The 15568-nt window shown below is 57.0% G+C and overlaps 1 protein-coding gene across 1 annotated transcript in view; it reads left to right on the top strand.

Moving 5' to 3' along the window:
* The first annotated feature begins 322 nt into the window (after positions 1-322).
* The window catches only part of CAMK2A (calcium/calmodulin dependent protein kinase II alpha), a 34872-nt gene continuing 19626 nt past the window's right edge, over positions 323-15568 (top strand). The window contains exons 1-6 of the mRNA XM_063413174.1: positions 323-1449; positions 6871-6965; positions 9740-9799; positions 13451-13505; positions 13762-13827; positions 15371-15443. Coding sequence (XP_063269244.1) covers positions 1388-1449; positions 6871-6965; positions 9740-9799; positions 13451-13505; positions 13762-13827; positions 15371-15443 — 411 coding nt within the window. The 5' untranslated portion in view covers positions 323-1387. The remainder of the gene's footprint in view (positions 1450-6870; positions 6966-9739; positions 9800-13450; positions 13506-13761; positions 13828-15370; positions 15444-15568) is intronic.

Genomic DNA, 15568 nt, shown 5'->3' with positions numbered 1-15568 from the left:
CCACCTCCTTTCTTCTCTCCCTCTCTGCTCCTCCTCTCTCCCCTCTCAAAGATTTCTCACTATTTTTGTCTGGTTAGAACCTTTTTTTTTCCTTTTAACCCTTCTATGGCAGCCTGAAAGGGAACTCAATCCATCTCAGCTGCCAAAGGCAATGCCTTCCCAGCCAGCACAGGGAGTCCCTTCTCTTGTTGTGATGAGGGTCCTGCTGCTGCAAAATCATCCAGAAACGGGACAAAAGCTTAGCAGAAAGCTCTTCTGGGGGAAGTCAGCAGGTGGAAAGTGCAAGGGGTGATGTAGACAGAGGGGGTGGTGCTGGATCCCTAGTGAGGGCTGGTGGGGACCCAGAGGGAAACTCCTTCCCTGAGGTTTTGGACCTCACAACTCCACTTGTCTTGTGCTTTTTGTGCTTTCTTATGTTCAGCATAGTAGAGAGGCAACTCAGCAACAAAAAAAGTCCAAGGACTGGGGGGGCCAGACCTTCCTCCTATTCCCACTTTGAAACTTCCCCCTTTCTACCCTGGCTTGGGCACCACAGAGACACAGCCTTTTTTGGTCCCCTCTAGCTGTTCTTCAGGCCAGGCTGCTCAACCCTCTCTGGGGGGACCCTCAGGAGCTACTCCATGGGAACCCCAGGGCCCTTGGGGAATGCAGTGGCAAAGGGGGGAGTGGGGAGCAGCCAGCCCCTCCTGCAGTGTGAGCAGGGCCAGCCCCTCTGGGGACCCTGGCTGAAGGCGGGATGGTGTGGGGACCTGGGGACCTGCCATGGTTTCTCCAGCTTCTCCTGACACACTTCTGCTCCCTCCTGCCACAGCGTGTCCCCATCCCACAGCCCCCAGCCCCCAGGAATGCTGCTGCAGGTACCAGCAGGGCCTGTATTTCTTTTTTTTTTTTTTGGGGGGGGGGGATAAACAGTTGCTGGGGTGACAGCATCCTCCTGCAACATGGAAACCACAGTTTCCATGGAAACCTTTTTTGCCCCAGTTATTTTACCACTTCCAAAGCTTTTAATTTGCCTTTAATAGTTGCATTTTAGACATCCCCCCTTTCTGCAGCAGGTGGGTGACCCCTGGCAGCCCCCGGGCCGGGTCCCCAGCAGGGCCCTGGTCCCCACGGAGGGCGGCGGGTTTGGGAAGCAGTTGCCCCGGCAACAGAAACAGGGCGTTTCTGGCAGCGGTGGTCACCATGGGGACGGGGATGCTGACGAAGGCTTGTGAAGCTGAGAAGACAAATTGCCCTCATCATTATCTCTGGGCTTGTCAATCAAATATATTCCCTTATTTACCTCAGCGAGGAGAGAGCCCCGGGAGCACACGGAGAGGGAGGGAGCGAGAGGAGAGCTGCTTGCCCCAAATTCCGCACCGGGAGGGAGCATTTCCAGCCCCTCGGGATGGCCACCATCACCTGCAATCGCTTCACTGAGGAGTACCAGCTCTTTGAGGAACTGGGCAAGTAAGTTGGAGATGGGGCTGGGATGCTCAGAGCGGGGCTGTGCCCTGGCTGGGAGAGAGACTCAGCGGTGCTGGGAACTGCTGGAGGTGAGGGAAAGGAGATGGAGAGAATGCAGTGGGAATCGGAGAGGGCACGCGAGTGAGGATGGGGGTTCCCAGCCCCAGACCTGCTTCTCTGTCCCTGCCTGAGTTCAGGGGCTGCAGATGGGGGTTTGGCTGGGGGCTTGGGACACCCCAGAGGTCTGGAGTTGCCTAGGAAGGGCTCGGCTGCCCCTCTCATGGAAAAGCTGATCCCAGAAAAGAAGGCTGTGAGCTCCCTTGGGAAGTTCTCCAGCCGGGCAGAGGGGCAGGACAGCTGAGGAGGAAAGCTAAACCAGTGGGCACCCCTCACACTTTTTTTGGGAATTTCTCTGTGTGGATTCACCGGGGCTTGACTAGACCTGCAGGAGACCCAGTCTGCCTGGCAGTCCCCAGAGACTCTTGGTGGCTTTTGGAAAGATCCAGGATATTCCCCAGCCCTGTCCCAGTGCAGGTGAGCCATAGCCCTGTCTGACCCTGCTTTCCTGCGAGGGAGGGCTCAGCTCCCCTGGTCCAGGTGTGTGTGTGTGTGCCTTGATCAGTGCGTGTGTGAGTGTGTGTGTGTGTGTGTGTGTGTGTGTGTGTGTGTGCAAACAGAACTGCTTCTGCACAGCGAGGGGATCCTGGGGAGCACTGAGCACCCCAGGGTGGAGCAGGGGATGCCAGGTTCCCCGTGTGGAGGGATGCTCCCCGTCCCGCCCAGCGTGTGGCTGTAAGACGGGCGCAGGAGTGAGCAGACATGTGCCTCTGTTTTGGTTTCTGTGCCTTTTTTTGGAGCTGGTGTGTAAATCTGGGCCGTGTGGCTGCCGTCCCTTCGGAGTGGCTGGCAGCGTGGTGGAGGGCTCAGGGTGCCCACAGGGGAAGCTTTGTCCATCCACAGGCACAGGGATGCTCCAACCCCACAGCCCTGCATCGCCCGGGCACAGAGCAGCCTGTGCCTGAGAGTGTGCCCACATGCACGTGGGCGAGTGAAATGGGGGTGAGGGAGAAGGGAGAGGGCAGAGATGGGGAAATGGAGAGCCTGAGACAGGAGGACTTTGTACTGGCTTGGCTGAATGCTGCTCACATTCCCCAGCCAAACTGTGGCACCGGGGTGCTGCTACAAAGTGAAGCTCCGTGGAGGCAAATGGACCCCCACCCATCCTGGGACACTCACATCCATCCCTGTGGCATCAGGGTGACAGAGAGGGGCTGGTGGACAGCAGGGGATTGGGTTGGGGAGTGGGTCCCTGTGGCGGGGACAGCCCCAGCTGGCACTGCAGGCAGGGGGATGGGCACGCACTGGGGAGCTGATGGCAAGGTGGGATGTGGGACCTGCTTTTTCCAGCCTTTTCTCAGCTTTTCGGGGCTCTAGGGCTTTGTGGTGGTGGCAGAGGGGGGCAGGTGAGGCAGTGGCTGCTCCGTGCCTGTGCTGAGGCTGTGGGGCTCTGGCTGTGCAGAGGTGGCTGTGGGGATGTGATGGGGAGTTCACAGGCCGGGGGTGATGGGGGAGGATCAGGAGGGCTCCTGAAGGTATCTGGGCTGCGAGGCTTTGCTGGGCGGGTGCTGACTGGAGGGCTGAGCACCCAGGCTCAGGGGCTGCCTGCGTTGCCCAGCACCGTGGTGTAAAACCACCTGGACAGATGCATTTTAACAGGAATAAAGGCGCAAAGCTGGCGCAGCAGCTCACCAGCCCCTGAGAGCATCACCCCCGACCACCCCAGTTCTGGGGTGATGCAGGGGCAGCAGCCCCAGCTCAGTGCATCCCACAGCTTTTCAATGCACTCAAGAGGGCAGGTACAACAGCAGCACTGAGGTGTTGCCGAGTTAGGGGCTTCACCAGCTTAGCCAAGGTGATGTGGGGCTGGTTGGGGATTTTCCACTGGGATGGTTTCCAGCACATCCTGGCACATTCAAAAATCAGCGGTTTCCCATGGGGAAATTTCTGCTTCATGGGCTTAGAGAGGGAAATGAGGACGAAGTGCTGCACCTCTGCTCTGCTGCGGCAGCTGCTGGCGCTGGGAAGTGCCGTCTCCTCCGGAGAGAGGCTCCGGGTGCCGGTCGGGGTGGGTCTGTCCTGGCAGGGCTGGGCAGAGCAGCTCTCCCCACACAAGACCCAGGTTCGGAGCAGCGTCCTGCAAGGATTCGGAGCAGAGAGGGTCCATCTTGAGTTTGCTGTCCCCAAGGGACTGGGGCGATCTTTTGGGGGGAACACAGTGTGTCCCCAGCCCGGCTGGCAGGGCGGCAGGTCTGGGTGCCAGGCTGCTGCACCCACCCTGCTTCTCTGCTGACAGCCGGGCAGGTGGGGGTTTGAGATGCCACACACCTAATGGTGCGGCTTTGGGAGCAGGCAGAGATGGCGAGGGGGATCTGCAGAGTGTGCCCAGCGAGGCACAAGCCCTTGGCACATCCCTGCACCTCGCAAGCATGGGAGGACATCTGTCCCGAGCGGGGGACACGGAGCTGGGGAAAACCCACTCCTGCGGCAGCCCCCGCAAAGCTGAGCGAGTGCAGGGCTGCTCCGATCCCCCACGCTTGCAGGAGGGAATCAGGCGGAGGGCGGGGGGCAGCGGGGGGGACAGGGAGAGGATCCTGCCCACGGCCCCCCGGAGTAGGACAAACATGAAGTGCAGCTCCATCGGCGCCTCCAAATCCGCCCCCGCAGCAGGTTCAGGGAGAGGCTGGAGACAATTACCGTGCCGAGCCGTAGGATCAGCCCCTCCGCTCCCGGAGCTGCAGGAGAGGGGGCTTATTAAAAAGGAAAAAAAAAAATGGAGGAACAAAAAATCCCCAGCCCACACTCTTCTCTCTAGAAAGGAGATAAAATGCCTCGGAGGAGGAGGAGGTGTTGAAGAGAGGGAGGGCGGCAGCAGCACAGCCGGGCGCTGGCAGGGAAGGTGTGAAAAAGGGAGAAGCGGAGCATCCTGGTGGCAGAGCCACTGCCTGAGCTGGTGGGGAAGGCCCTGGGGACAAGGCGTGGGGTCATGGCTGGCCTAGGGACCCAGGGACAGAGGCTGCAGGGCTGGGGCTCAGCAGTGCCAGGGCTTGGGGCTGCAGGGACAGGGCTTGAGCTGGGCTGTGGGTCCAACATCACCCTGTGCTGGCAGCCAGACAAGAACACGGTCTGTGGCCATGGTCCTGCAGGTGATGTACCCGTCCCCTGCTCAGACTGGGACACACTGTCTTGTGCAAGCCAGGCAGGGATGGGGTCTTCAGCTGTCACCAGGGTTGGGGTGGTCCCCATCCAAAAATCCAGCATGCTGGGAGCAAAGGGACATGCTGCTGCCCATGGCCAGGGAACAGGATGATTTCTTCCTTCCAGAGGGATTTCTTGCATCTCAGGGGGGCTGAGTTCCCTGCCTGGCACTCCCAGCACTGCCTGCAGTGCTCCATGAGCCCCTGGCGTGGAAGGGGATGCTGCCTTTCCCATGAAGATGCTGTATTTAGATGGAGAAAAGGGGATCTTTTTTCCCTCTAGGCTGGAAAAATCCTACATGGGACTGAGTGGAACAGGGAGTAGAGCCTGGCTGGGGGTCAAACTCTCAGTGTGGAGGGTTCCTGGCTAATGCAGACCCACTGAAGGACCCAACTGGAACAAGGATGGGGGTATGGCAAGCATGCTTTACCCCTGGGTATCCTGCACCTGCATCCAGTGTTCCATGTTCCACCCACCCTCCAGGCACACAGCGTTTTGCTTATGCTTTATAGACCACAAATAGACATTTGGTTTCTGTTAGGAAGGTCTAGAGAAGCCAAAAGCCAGGAATGCAGCTGGGGGAGTGAAGCAGCCGCTTCCCGTGGCTCCCCATTTTTTTTTTTTTTTTTTTTGCTGTTCAATTCAAATAAATAGATGAGCAAGTGGCTGTGGACACTGGGACCAGGAGTGACCATTGGTTCCCAGCCTCCCGTGGATCTGGGACACCTACAGCCCTCCAGTCTCATGCTGGGTCCTGCAGTGAAACCCCGAGCTGGGGCAGAGGGACAGCCCTGCTTGCTGCATTCTCTGCTGCAGATTGACCTGTAGAAACATCACATAAGTCTTCAGGAAAAAAAATAAAGAAGATGAGTCCCAGGGATCCACAAGAGCCCACAAACTCTCCTCAGTATGGGGTTCCCAGCAGGATGAAGAGAGCGAGACCACAGAACTGCCAATAGCTCTGGGCTGCCTACCTAAGGCAAGCTGGATATGAAATATTTCGCCCACCCTTTCCAGTTAATTCTTCCCCAGGATTCAGGGATATTAACAGCTCAGCTCTTTCAGCAGCCAGGATTAAATGGCAGGACGGGGAAGCTGGGAAGCACCAGGATGTTTTCCCCCAGCTCCTGCCTGGCACGTGCCGTGAGCGATGCTCTGCGTGGCAGCACTGGGTGCGTGGGCTGCCAGCTCTGCTGGGGCTCCATCCCCATCCCTCCACACCCGCTGCTCGCCTGCTCTCCTAAAAATCACATTCAAACCCAAATTGCCTGTCTCCACCCACCCCCGCCGCTAAAATCAATTATCCGCCGCTCTCGCCAGCCCGCGGCCTTTTATTCCTCGGCAGGGAGTTGGAGTGGGGTGAAGGGGAGTGGGGGAAGGTGGGGCAGGAGGTGGGATTACTTTTGATAGTTGTTATTTTAGCGATTGGAGAGGTTTGGCAGGAAAGGGAACCTGGCACAAAGGTTGTGCTCAGCAGGGCTGGAGCGTGCATGTGTGTGTGATTGCAGTGCTGCAGCTCCCAGCACTGCGCCGGCACTGGCAGTGCCACGAGCTGGCAGGACTTGGGGGTTGGGGTACCAGGGCAGACAGGAGTCTTTGGAGTGTCCCAAGCACTCGTGCTTGCTCGCCTGCCAGACCCCAGGAGAGCTTTGCACATTGGCTCGTGCGTGTGCAACGTGCAACAGCATCCATTCCTGTCCAGCTCCATCCTCACAGGGTCCCCTGGGCTGTCCCTGCCTGGGTGACAGTTTTGCAGGGAGGGGGATCTGGCACTGTTCACAGCTCCAAGTCCTGCTGTGACTGAAAGGTCTAGAACAGGCAGAGCCACACAGACTGAAGTTGCCGAGAGCTACGTGGCAGCTGCAGCCATTGTGGTTTCCCTTGGGAACCAGCGCTCCCGGTAAATCACTGCCCCTTCCCTCCTGGCAACAGGTAGGGCAAAGCCAGGAGGAAGAGGAGGAAAAGGTCTGCATGTGCCTCCTCTCATCATGCCTCAAGGACAGTGATGCAGGAAGCCAGCTGAGATCCCTCCATGTTTTGCCCAAGTCCCTGCCCCAGTCAGTGCCTATCACCATCCCCATCCTTGTCCCCATGCTGTGGCTGTCCCCACCCCACAGCCACCTGAGGGCTGAGCTGTGCCCGCTCACCTCTGGCTTCTTCTGTTCCCAGGGGCGCTTTCTCCATCGTCCGGAGATGCGTGAAGGTGTTGGCAGGACAGGAGTATGCGGCCAAGATCATCAATACCAAGAAGCTCTCTGCCCGAGGTAAGCACTGAGGGCGTTTTGGGGAAGGCACGAGGTGAGCAGGGCTCATGTAGTGGGGGATTTGTCCCCTCTGCATGGTGCTGGGATGATGTGCAATGAGGTGAGGGGGTCTTTGATTGCAATGGAGACCCCCCCATCCCACCCTGTCCTGGCTGTGGTACACACTGAGCTCCTCGATGGATGGGGTGAATGTCCCAAGGAGGTGTCCTGGTGGCTGCTCACCACATCCATCTGATCACAGGGATGCATCCACAGCCTGGCTGTGCCAAGGCTCAAGGGAACTCCCAGACCCCAATCTGCCTCAGGAGCCAGAGGAGCCCATTCCTGTCCCTGTGACACCCCCACCACCCTGCACACATTGCAGCAAAATGATGGTTACAGCCTTGCAACAAGGCAGACCACTGCCAGCTTTGGGCACAGGGTAGCACAGCTATTTTGGCCCTTCTGAGAGGGCCCCTGCTGACACCCCATCCCTGCTCTGGGGTCTGTAAGTTTTTTTACTCATATACCGACAGCAATGAAAGGGGAACATCCCTTCAGGTGAGGGTTTGACTTCATTTCTACCTGGAAATGGGCCCTCACCCCTCGCTGCCATCTGCTCTGGTGAGCACATCTGCTGTTTGCTGCTGGAAGAGGTGCTGGTGGCTCTGTCCTGGTGGCTCTATCCCAGCTGCTCCTCAGAGCGAGGCTGAGATGAGCCAGCACAGAAGTCATCAACCAGCCCTTGCCCCAAGCCAGGGACCCCTGTGCCCCCAGGCACCTGGCAGAGGAGCTGTGATGAGGTGGATTGAAAGGATGAGGCAGCAGATGCCGTGTCCCCGCTCCGGCTCCTCCCTGGCTGTCGGGAATGCAGGATGTGTGCTGGGAGGAAGCACCCTGCCAGGAGGGTTTAATTAACCTCCCTCGGTGTCTCTCCCAATTCCACTGCTGACCTCCGAAGGCAAAACTGAAATGCAGAAAAGAGTGACGAGCTCCTTTCTGACCTGGAATTAAACCAGTATGTCGCAGTACCTCTCCCACAAAAAGGGAGTGCTCTGTACCTCAGCACCGGCACTGAGCCCCTCAGGTCCTCCAGCACTGACCCCTGCCCCTCTTCAGAGATGTAGACCATTTTCTTCCTTCAAAGCCAAAGGCTGGGCTCTGGGCAGGGTGTGCAGTGCTGGGCTCAGCCCTTGGCTCCTGCCCGTGTACCCCAGCTGGCAAACGCCTCCCAGTTTTCAGGGCTGCCTGGAGCAGCAGATTGAGCCACCCTCCCTTTGCTCCTTTCTGCCTCCGCTCACCTCCTCCAGCAGTTTGCCCCTCTCCTTTCTCTCCTGGGGTTTGTGCTGTCCCTGCAGTGCCCAGCAGTCCCCTGGAGAAGTTTCACTGGGATTATTTTCCCTGCTCTACCAGCTAGAATCACCAGTGACTTTGGCTAATGGTCTGGAACTCCCCATTTCTGCAGTGCTGGCAGGGAGGATGGAGCTTCCCCAGACACAAAGGGCAGGAAGGAGAGAAGTGGGGAGAAGGTGAAAGAAGCTGCAAAACATCCCCAGTCATGGTCTGCTTCTTTAGACATCCTCCTGGCTGCCAGCACAGAGGGGCCAGGAGGAGAGATGGTGGAGTTTTTAGAGGAAAAATGGGGTTTGGGTGTGTGCAGGAGCTGGGTCTGGTAGGAGAGGCTCTGACCCACCTCCCCAGAGAAATGCTCCATCCCATCCCTGTCATCCACCCCACAATGGACTTTAGTTGTGAGGACAGCTTGAACTCCAACCTCTCCTTGTCACACTGTCCCACCCTGGGAAGGAAATGTGGGGAGCTGAATGAGGTCACCAAGGTTATCTCAGCCTTCAGCTCACAGAGTACAGGCTGCAAAACTCACCCCAAGCCCCAGGGTGCCTCTTGGACAGGATGCTGGGCCCTGGGGAAGGCTGCAGCCCCACAGAGAAGGGGCTGTGTCACTCTCATGTCTCATCGGTCGGAGAGACCCAGGTTTGGTTTGATGCAGAGCGAGACTCCAGGGTGTGAACCTGCAAGGTAGCAGTGATAGCACTGAGAGACAGCAGCCCTAATTATATCCTCGCTTGTCCTGGCTGCTGAGTTCCTGCACAAAATGCCTCCAGTCAGGCACCTCCATGCAGGGTGGCTGGGTCAGGTGTGAGCAAGGAGAGAAGCGCAGAGGAAGAAAGAAAATGATTTGCAGATTGATTCTGAGCTGTCCCAAGGCGGAGGATTTTTTGGCTCAGCTCTGCTTTGCCCAGAGCTCTGTTGTCTCACATCCCCAAGCCTGCTGAAAGCTGGGGAGTGGGACCTGTGCTTCCTGTTTGGAGACAGGCACTGGTTCTGAGATAGGGTTCTGCAGTGTAGGAGAGCAAAGCCCTGGTGTGGAATGGCTGACGATGAGGAGGGGGAGTGAAGCCCATAGCCTCATTTCATCCTGACACCTCTCACTGGTTCACTCTGCCTTCAGTTGCTCAAATTGTACAATGTGGGGCCAGAAATGTCCTGGCTGATTGCCTGTGCCAGGATGAATAGGAGAAAAAGGAACAGCGCTGCCAGCAAGGATAACCCAGACAAATCCAGGGTATTTGAGAGGTGATCAATTGTTCAGCGAAGAGAAGGGAGAGGGGAGAGCAAGGGATCGTTCCAAACCCAAGACTGCCCACAGCATCAGTGCCTGAGGGGCTTTAGCAAAAAAGCAGCTCTGTCCCCCCAGGTTTCCTGTGCCAACACCTCCACTGAGAATAATTGATTCCCTTCCTCAGATTCTAATTTAGGGCCGTTGCCTCTTTCAGATCACCAGAAGCTGGAACGAGAAGCCCGGATCTGCCGTCTCCTGAAGCACCCCAACATTGGTAAGTGCACCCTGCACCTCCACTGCTGGTGCTCCATTCCTGCTCTGCTCCCTCTTGCCCTCCCATGTCCCAGCCAGGGCTGGGGGGGTCTCCATCCACACTCCAGCCCTGTCTGCAGCCTCTGTTTGTCCCAGAGGCTGAGAAGGGCTCGGTGTCGTCCTGCCTGATTGATCTGCAGAGCCATCCCTCCTCTTCCTCACGGGAAACACCATCTTCAAACGGGGTCATGGATAAAAAGGCCCCCACTGGGCATAGGGGGACTGATGTAGGTCCGGACTAACCCACTTGGCCATAGCTCCCTCCGGGAGAAGAGGAGCCCCAGGAGGCTGCAAGAGGCTATTTTTACTGCTCTCCCCTGGCTCGGGTGCCGTATTCCTCTGCATGCTCCAAAAAGCGGCTGCAGCTCGGAGCAGCAGCAGCAGCGCGGGGCGTGTGGGAGGAGCGATGGCGGGGGGGAAGCGAAGACTTTCCCACCGACCGTCCATCTGAAAGTAGCCTCCTTCGGAAAAGCTGTTTCAGGAAAACTCCTGAGCCCCTGCAAAAGACAAAAATAGGCCAGAAGGAGAGAGAGAGAGAGAGAGGGGAGGGGAAAAAACTGCAGTGAAAAATAAAAAATCCCAAACTCCATCCTGGAAGTGATGCTGATGCAGGTTCTCGATCCCTGTGGATAGTCTGGATGAACCCCCTCTTCCCTCTGCTGCACCCCAGGATGTACCAACCCCAGTGAGATCCTGCTGGGAAAGTATTTGGTGGTTTCTGCAGTCCTCTCAACCCACAGTCGGGAGCTGGGAGGGTTCCCCTGTGGCTGAGCTCCTCCCTGGCCCCCTCACTGCTCCGGTGACCTGGATCCATCCTTCCCCAGGAGCTGCTGCAGCAGATCCAGGGAGCTAGATCCGGGGCCATTGGGACGAGCCATGTGGCTCCTGTCCCATAAATATTTCAGTTCCAAAAAAGACTGTCAGCCTCCATCTGCCTCGGGCACAGGGCTGCGTGGCAGGTCTCCCCTTCATTGCCGGGGTGCCGGACCCTGCAGCGTTCCCCAGTTTCTGCTCCCGCAGGACCAGGAGCTGTCCTGCAGGGGTCCCTCTGGAGCGTCCTGCCTCCTCTTTGCACCAAAATACATGCGGGGATTGCCGGGACCCGAAGGAAACCCACTGCAAAGTGTTTGAATAGGAAGAAATACTGAACCCAGAGGGACTCACCACATGAGACCTGCAGGATAGCACCTGCAGGATCCCCAGGTTCCCAGGATCCCCAGGTTCCCAGCTTGGCCACAGCTCTTTCCCACCAGTGTCTTCCACCCTTCCCTCTCCACCACCTCCCCGTGGGGCTGGCAAGGTCTCCAAGGACTGAAACACCTCACCCGTCCCTGTCCTTGTCCCCCATCCCTCCACTACCCCTCGCTGTTCGGCTGCAACCCGGCAGGTTCAGAGCTGCAAAGGCTGGAAGGGGTTAAGAGCATGAGATGCTAACAAGCCCAATGTGCTGCTATTTATACCCAGGAGGCTCTTCTCCACCCCCCACCCCACACCCTCTTTCCTTTCACCCCCCTCCACTGCTCCTGCTGCCTGGAAACTTGGGCTCGCAGCTTCCCTTCCGTGCAGCAAAGGCGGCTCCTTACCCACACAGGAGCTGGAGCGAGTGGTGCCGCTGCAGAGCAGCCTGGCCTGAGGACGAGGAGGCACTGCTGCTGGATGAGGCACAACAGCCCTGTCCAGCCCTGCCCGGGGGGGAAGCACCCCAGCTGCCAAGGGCTTTGCTGTCCCCTTGTTCCCTGCAGCGAGGTGGGGTCCTTCCATCTCCCATGAGAATGCCGTGCTGCAGTTCCTGGAGGAACCAACCTGTGCTCTGTGCCGTGCCTGCTGGAGAGCCTCACATGGAAAGCTGTGCATGGGCGGTCAAGGGCAGGCCCAGGTCCCCAGGTCCTCACAGCACTGGCTGATATACTAAGGAGAGCCTTAGTAGCAAGACTTCATGGGAGTCTTGCTTTATTGGGAAAACTTTGGCTGCACCTTGCCCTGGAGTTTGAACTCCAGGTACTTTGACTCTCATTTCTGAAGCTGAGTCCTGCTCCTGTCTTGGCTCTCAGCTCTGAGTGGAGTGGCTTGGCCAGCGCAGCTCTCTCTGACTATGGTCAGTAACAGATACTTGTAGGATCAGGCTATATTTAGAGCAGCTGCTCCCTCTTATACCTTCTTGGCTCCTGGCAGCCACAGGCTTTGGGACTCCCCCAAGCAGGGAACATATCCAGACCATGTGCTTATGCTTATGATGGTCCTATCCTCACCAAACCCACCTAATCCCCCTGAGAATACTTTGGCTTCTGTGGGATCACTGCAGTGATACCCCCAAATCCCTCCCGGGCAAGATGAAAAGGGAGGAAATATGTTTCTTCCAGCAGAGGAAGGCAGAAAAGCTGGGGATGTATGACAGAGAAAAACAGAGTAGACACAGATGTCAGAGCACAAGGGATATCTGCAGAGGCCAGCAGTGGGGAGGGACAATTGGGGAATAAGATGATCAAGCTGTGTCAGTAGTCAAGACCACAAGAGAGACAGACAGAAAAGATGCTGACCAGCCCATCAGACCTCATTTGCTCTGTGCCCTGGCCAGGTGAGGTGACACTGCTGGCAACACGCTCTTGGCAGCTGCTGGATTGGCCCACAGAGCTTGGAGACAGGAAAAGGACTGGTGAAGTGGTGTTTGCTGGCCTGGCAGATAAGAGTGACACAGTGCAGAGTCTGCGCTCAGTGCTGGGGTTGTTATCTCCTCTGGCTCACACTGAGTCTGGAGGATGTTTCCATATAGGGCTCAGCTGATTTAGATGCAGTAAAAGGGCTAGGAGTAAAAACTCCCACAAAATCTCTCACCTGAATGTCTCTTTTTTTCCTCCTTGATTCCCAGCATTCTCAAATACGTTGAAAGTTGTATCAGGCTGAAACCAGGTGAGAGAGAGGAAACATTAAATATTCATAGTCTCAAGAGAATCAAACAAAATACGAGGTGGGGGACAGAGGATGCTGGACAAGTCTCTGTTTATCCACCTTACCTGTTTCTGTACCTGTCCCCTTGCTGCACACCTGCCTGCTAGGTGTGAGCAGGGATCTGAGCCTGAATAACCAGCACGCAGCTGCAGGGTGACAGGTTTGTACCTGGCAAGGGCTGTGCCCAAAGGCAGAGGGTGCCAGGAGATGGGGAAATTCATCCTCTGGGGATTCCCAAGGAGAAAAGGAAGGTCATGAGCAGAAAATAAAAAAGCCCTGTGGGTGCCAGAGTTGTCAGCTCAGCTCCCTGCTGAGCTCTCCCTCTGCTTGGGCACCTCTCCTGATGGGACTGGGGACACCCATGCCTGCAGCCTGCCCAGTGCCCAAGATAGCCCAGCAGCTGCCTGGAACCCTGGCCAGGTGCAGCCCCGGGGCAGTCCCCGATTTGGATGTGACCTTTGAGCAGTTGCACGACTGCCCCAGGCTGGGGCCATGGCTGGGGTCCCCTAATGAGCTGGGACCCCCAGCCAGCCAGTGGCAATAGAAGAGGAATAGCCTTGCTGTGCCCTTCCCCAGCTCCTGCTTGTGCCCAAAGGGGAGCAAAGGCATTCCCAGAGAGCGGGGTGGGAGCCAGGTGTACCCCATAACCCTTCTGTCTCTGCTGCAGTGAGGCTCCATGACAGCATCTCCGAAGAGGGCCACCACTACCTGATATTTGACCTGTGAGTAATGGTTCAGTGCATCCCCTAACCCAGGGGCAGCTCCGTGCTTCCCCCAGGTTGACACAACCTCCACCTCACCCGAGCCCTTCCCTCAGGCTGAGTTTGACCCAAACTCGGGTCCCCCAAGCCGGGCAGAGGGCAGGTCCCTGTGCTGCAGCCCTGGTTCTCCTGCCATGCATGGTGCAGTGACATTTTTGGGGGGATTTTAAGGGCTGAGTGTCTCTCAGTCGGCCCAGCTCCCCCTGTTCTCTTGCAGGGTCACCGGTGGGGAGCTGTTTGAGGACATCGTGGCCAGGGAGTACTACAGTGAAGCAGATGCCAGGTGAGCCAGGCTGTGGAGGGGACAGGAGGTGTCCCCTTCTCCCACAAGCTGCTCCCTCCCAGGGTCCTACATGACTGGCTTCCTGCAGCACCAGCTCGTTCTGTGCTGGGAGGTGTTTTACAGCCACTCTGCAACACATACTCATAGACCAAAACTGTGGTGCAAAAAAAGAAAAAACCCAAAACAACCCACCCAAAATGCTTTTTCCAACTTGCTCAACTCCTGTGCCAAGAAGTGCATGTGCTGCCAAAGGACTGGTTTCTACTTTGAATCAGATGGCTCCCAGCCACTGCCCACAGCATCCTCATTCCTCAGGATGTTGGGATAGCCAAGATCTGACCTCACTGTAAATGAACAGGGTGTTGGAAGCTGCCTGGTCTGGGGACATCAGGACTGTCTGGTCTGGGGGCATCAGGACTGCCTGGTCTGGGGGCATCAGGGCTCCCCAGGCTGGCAGGGAGGAAACCCAACACCAGGCTGGTGGCCAGTCAGGGCCATGATAGCACAGACACCCTGTGGATGTCACTCCCTCCCCTTGGAGCTGCATTCCAGCCATCTGCAAGTGTTTCTCTGGCATTTGCCACTTGAAAGCACTGAGGAGGAGCAGTCGAGACAGGCTGTGCTGGAGCTCTGCTCCCTCCCATACTCCCACTGGCACTTTCCAGGTACCTTCTGCTGAGCCATGTCAGCCACCCCTCTGGTCCCTGCTGTTCATCCAGGGGACAGTATTAGTCTCATCCTTTTGAGGGGACATGATCTGGCCCTCTCCAATATCCAGATATCACTGTGCATCTTGGCTTTGCCCCCAGGCTAAGCATAGCCTGTATGTATGTCCAAGGGGGTGAAAACTCTACCCTACCTCTCTGCACGGAAATATCCTTTATTTCTAGGCAGAAAACAATCTCCTTTAATGGGCTGCCTGCACTGGATCCACTTACAGCCCATCCACTTATTAGTGTCATACAAATAAAATAAAATACATGTAAATAAAGACCTTCTGCCTTGCACACGAGCTGCTTTGGAGCAGAAGCGATCAGCGCCTCTGTCTTTTTCCCTTCCTGTCTCACGCACACAGCAGAGCTGGAATGTAATGAACTAGATATAAAGCAAGCAGACACAGCAGAGCCACCTGCACCAGAGGAGGGCAGGGAAATGGGGCTGGAGCAAAGGTTGCACAGAGCACATCTGCTCTGCCTGGGTTTGGAGACCAAATCTTTGCTGGTGTTGTGGTTCCACTGTTGGTCTCCAGCTGCCCACCTCCAGTGTTGCTCCTGTAGGGTCCCCATGGGCTCAGCTGTGTCCCCTAAGCTCCTGCTTACCATTACTTGGTGTCCAGTAGCTCTGTTGGGTTCTTACTGGGTTAGAACTGTTTTCCACAGGTGTGTGGGTTTGGTGGAGGGGGATGCTGAGCTGTGCTGCAGGGCTGCTGATGGGAAGCATGATGGGGAGAGGGGGAGAGGGCTGAAATGCAGCAGAACAGAAGTGTCTGACAAAACTCTGCCTCACTGGCCACTTGTGTGAGCTTTCTCCTTGTCTCCCACAGCCACTGCATTCAGCAGATCCTGGAGGCCGTCCTGCACTGCCACCAGATGGGGGTGGTTCACCGGGATCTGAAGGTAGGAGCTGCAGGGAGAATGCCTGTGGGAGGACAGGGGACCCCATCAGTGATGCAAAACACTGTGGAACAATGCCCAGAGTCCTTCAGGGCTGCTGAAACAGCAGGGAGGAACACGTGTAGGGC

The sequence above is a fragment of the Prinia subflava genome, chromosome 16 (assembly GCF_021018805.1).
Source record: "Prinia subflava isolate CZ2003 ecotype Zambia chromosome 16, Cam_Psub_1.2, whole genome shotgun sequence".
Classification (NCBI taxonomy): domain Eukaryota; kingdom Metazoa; phylum Chordata; class Aves; order Passeriformes; family Cisticolidae; genus Prinia; species Prinia subflava.
The sequence above is the reverse complement of the archived record's forward strand: the minus strand, read 5'-3'. Positions and strand labels throughout refer to the sequence as shown.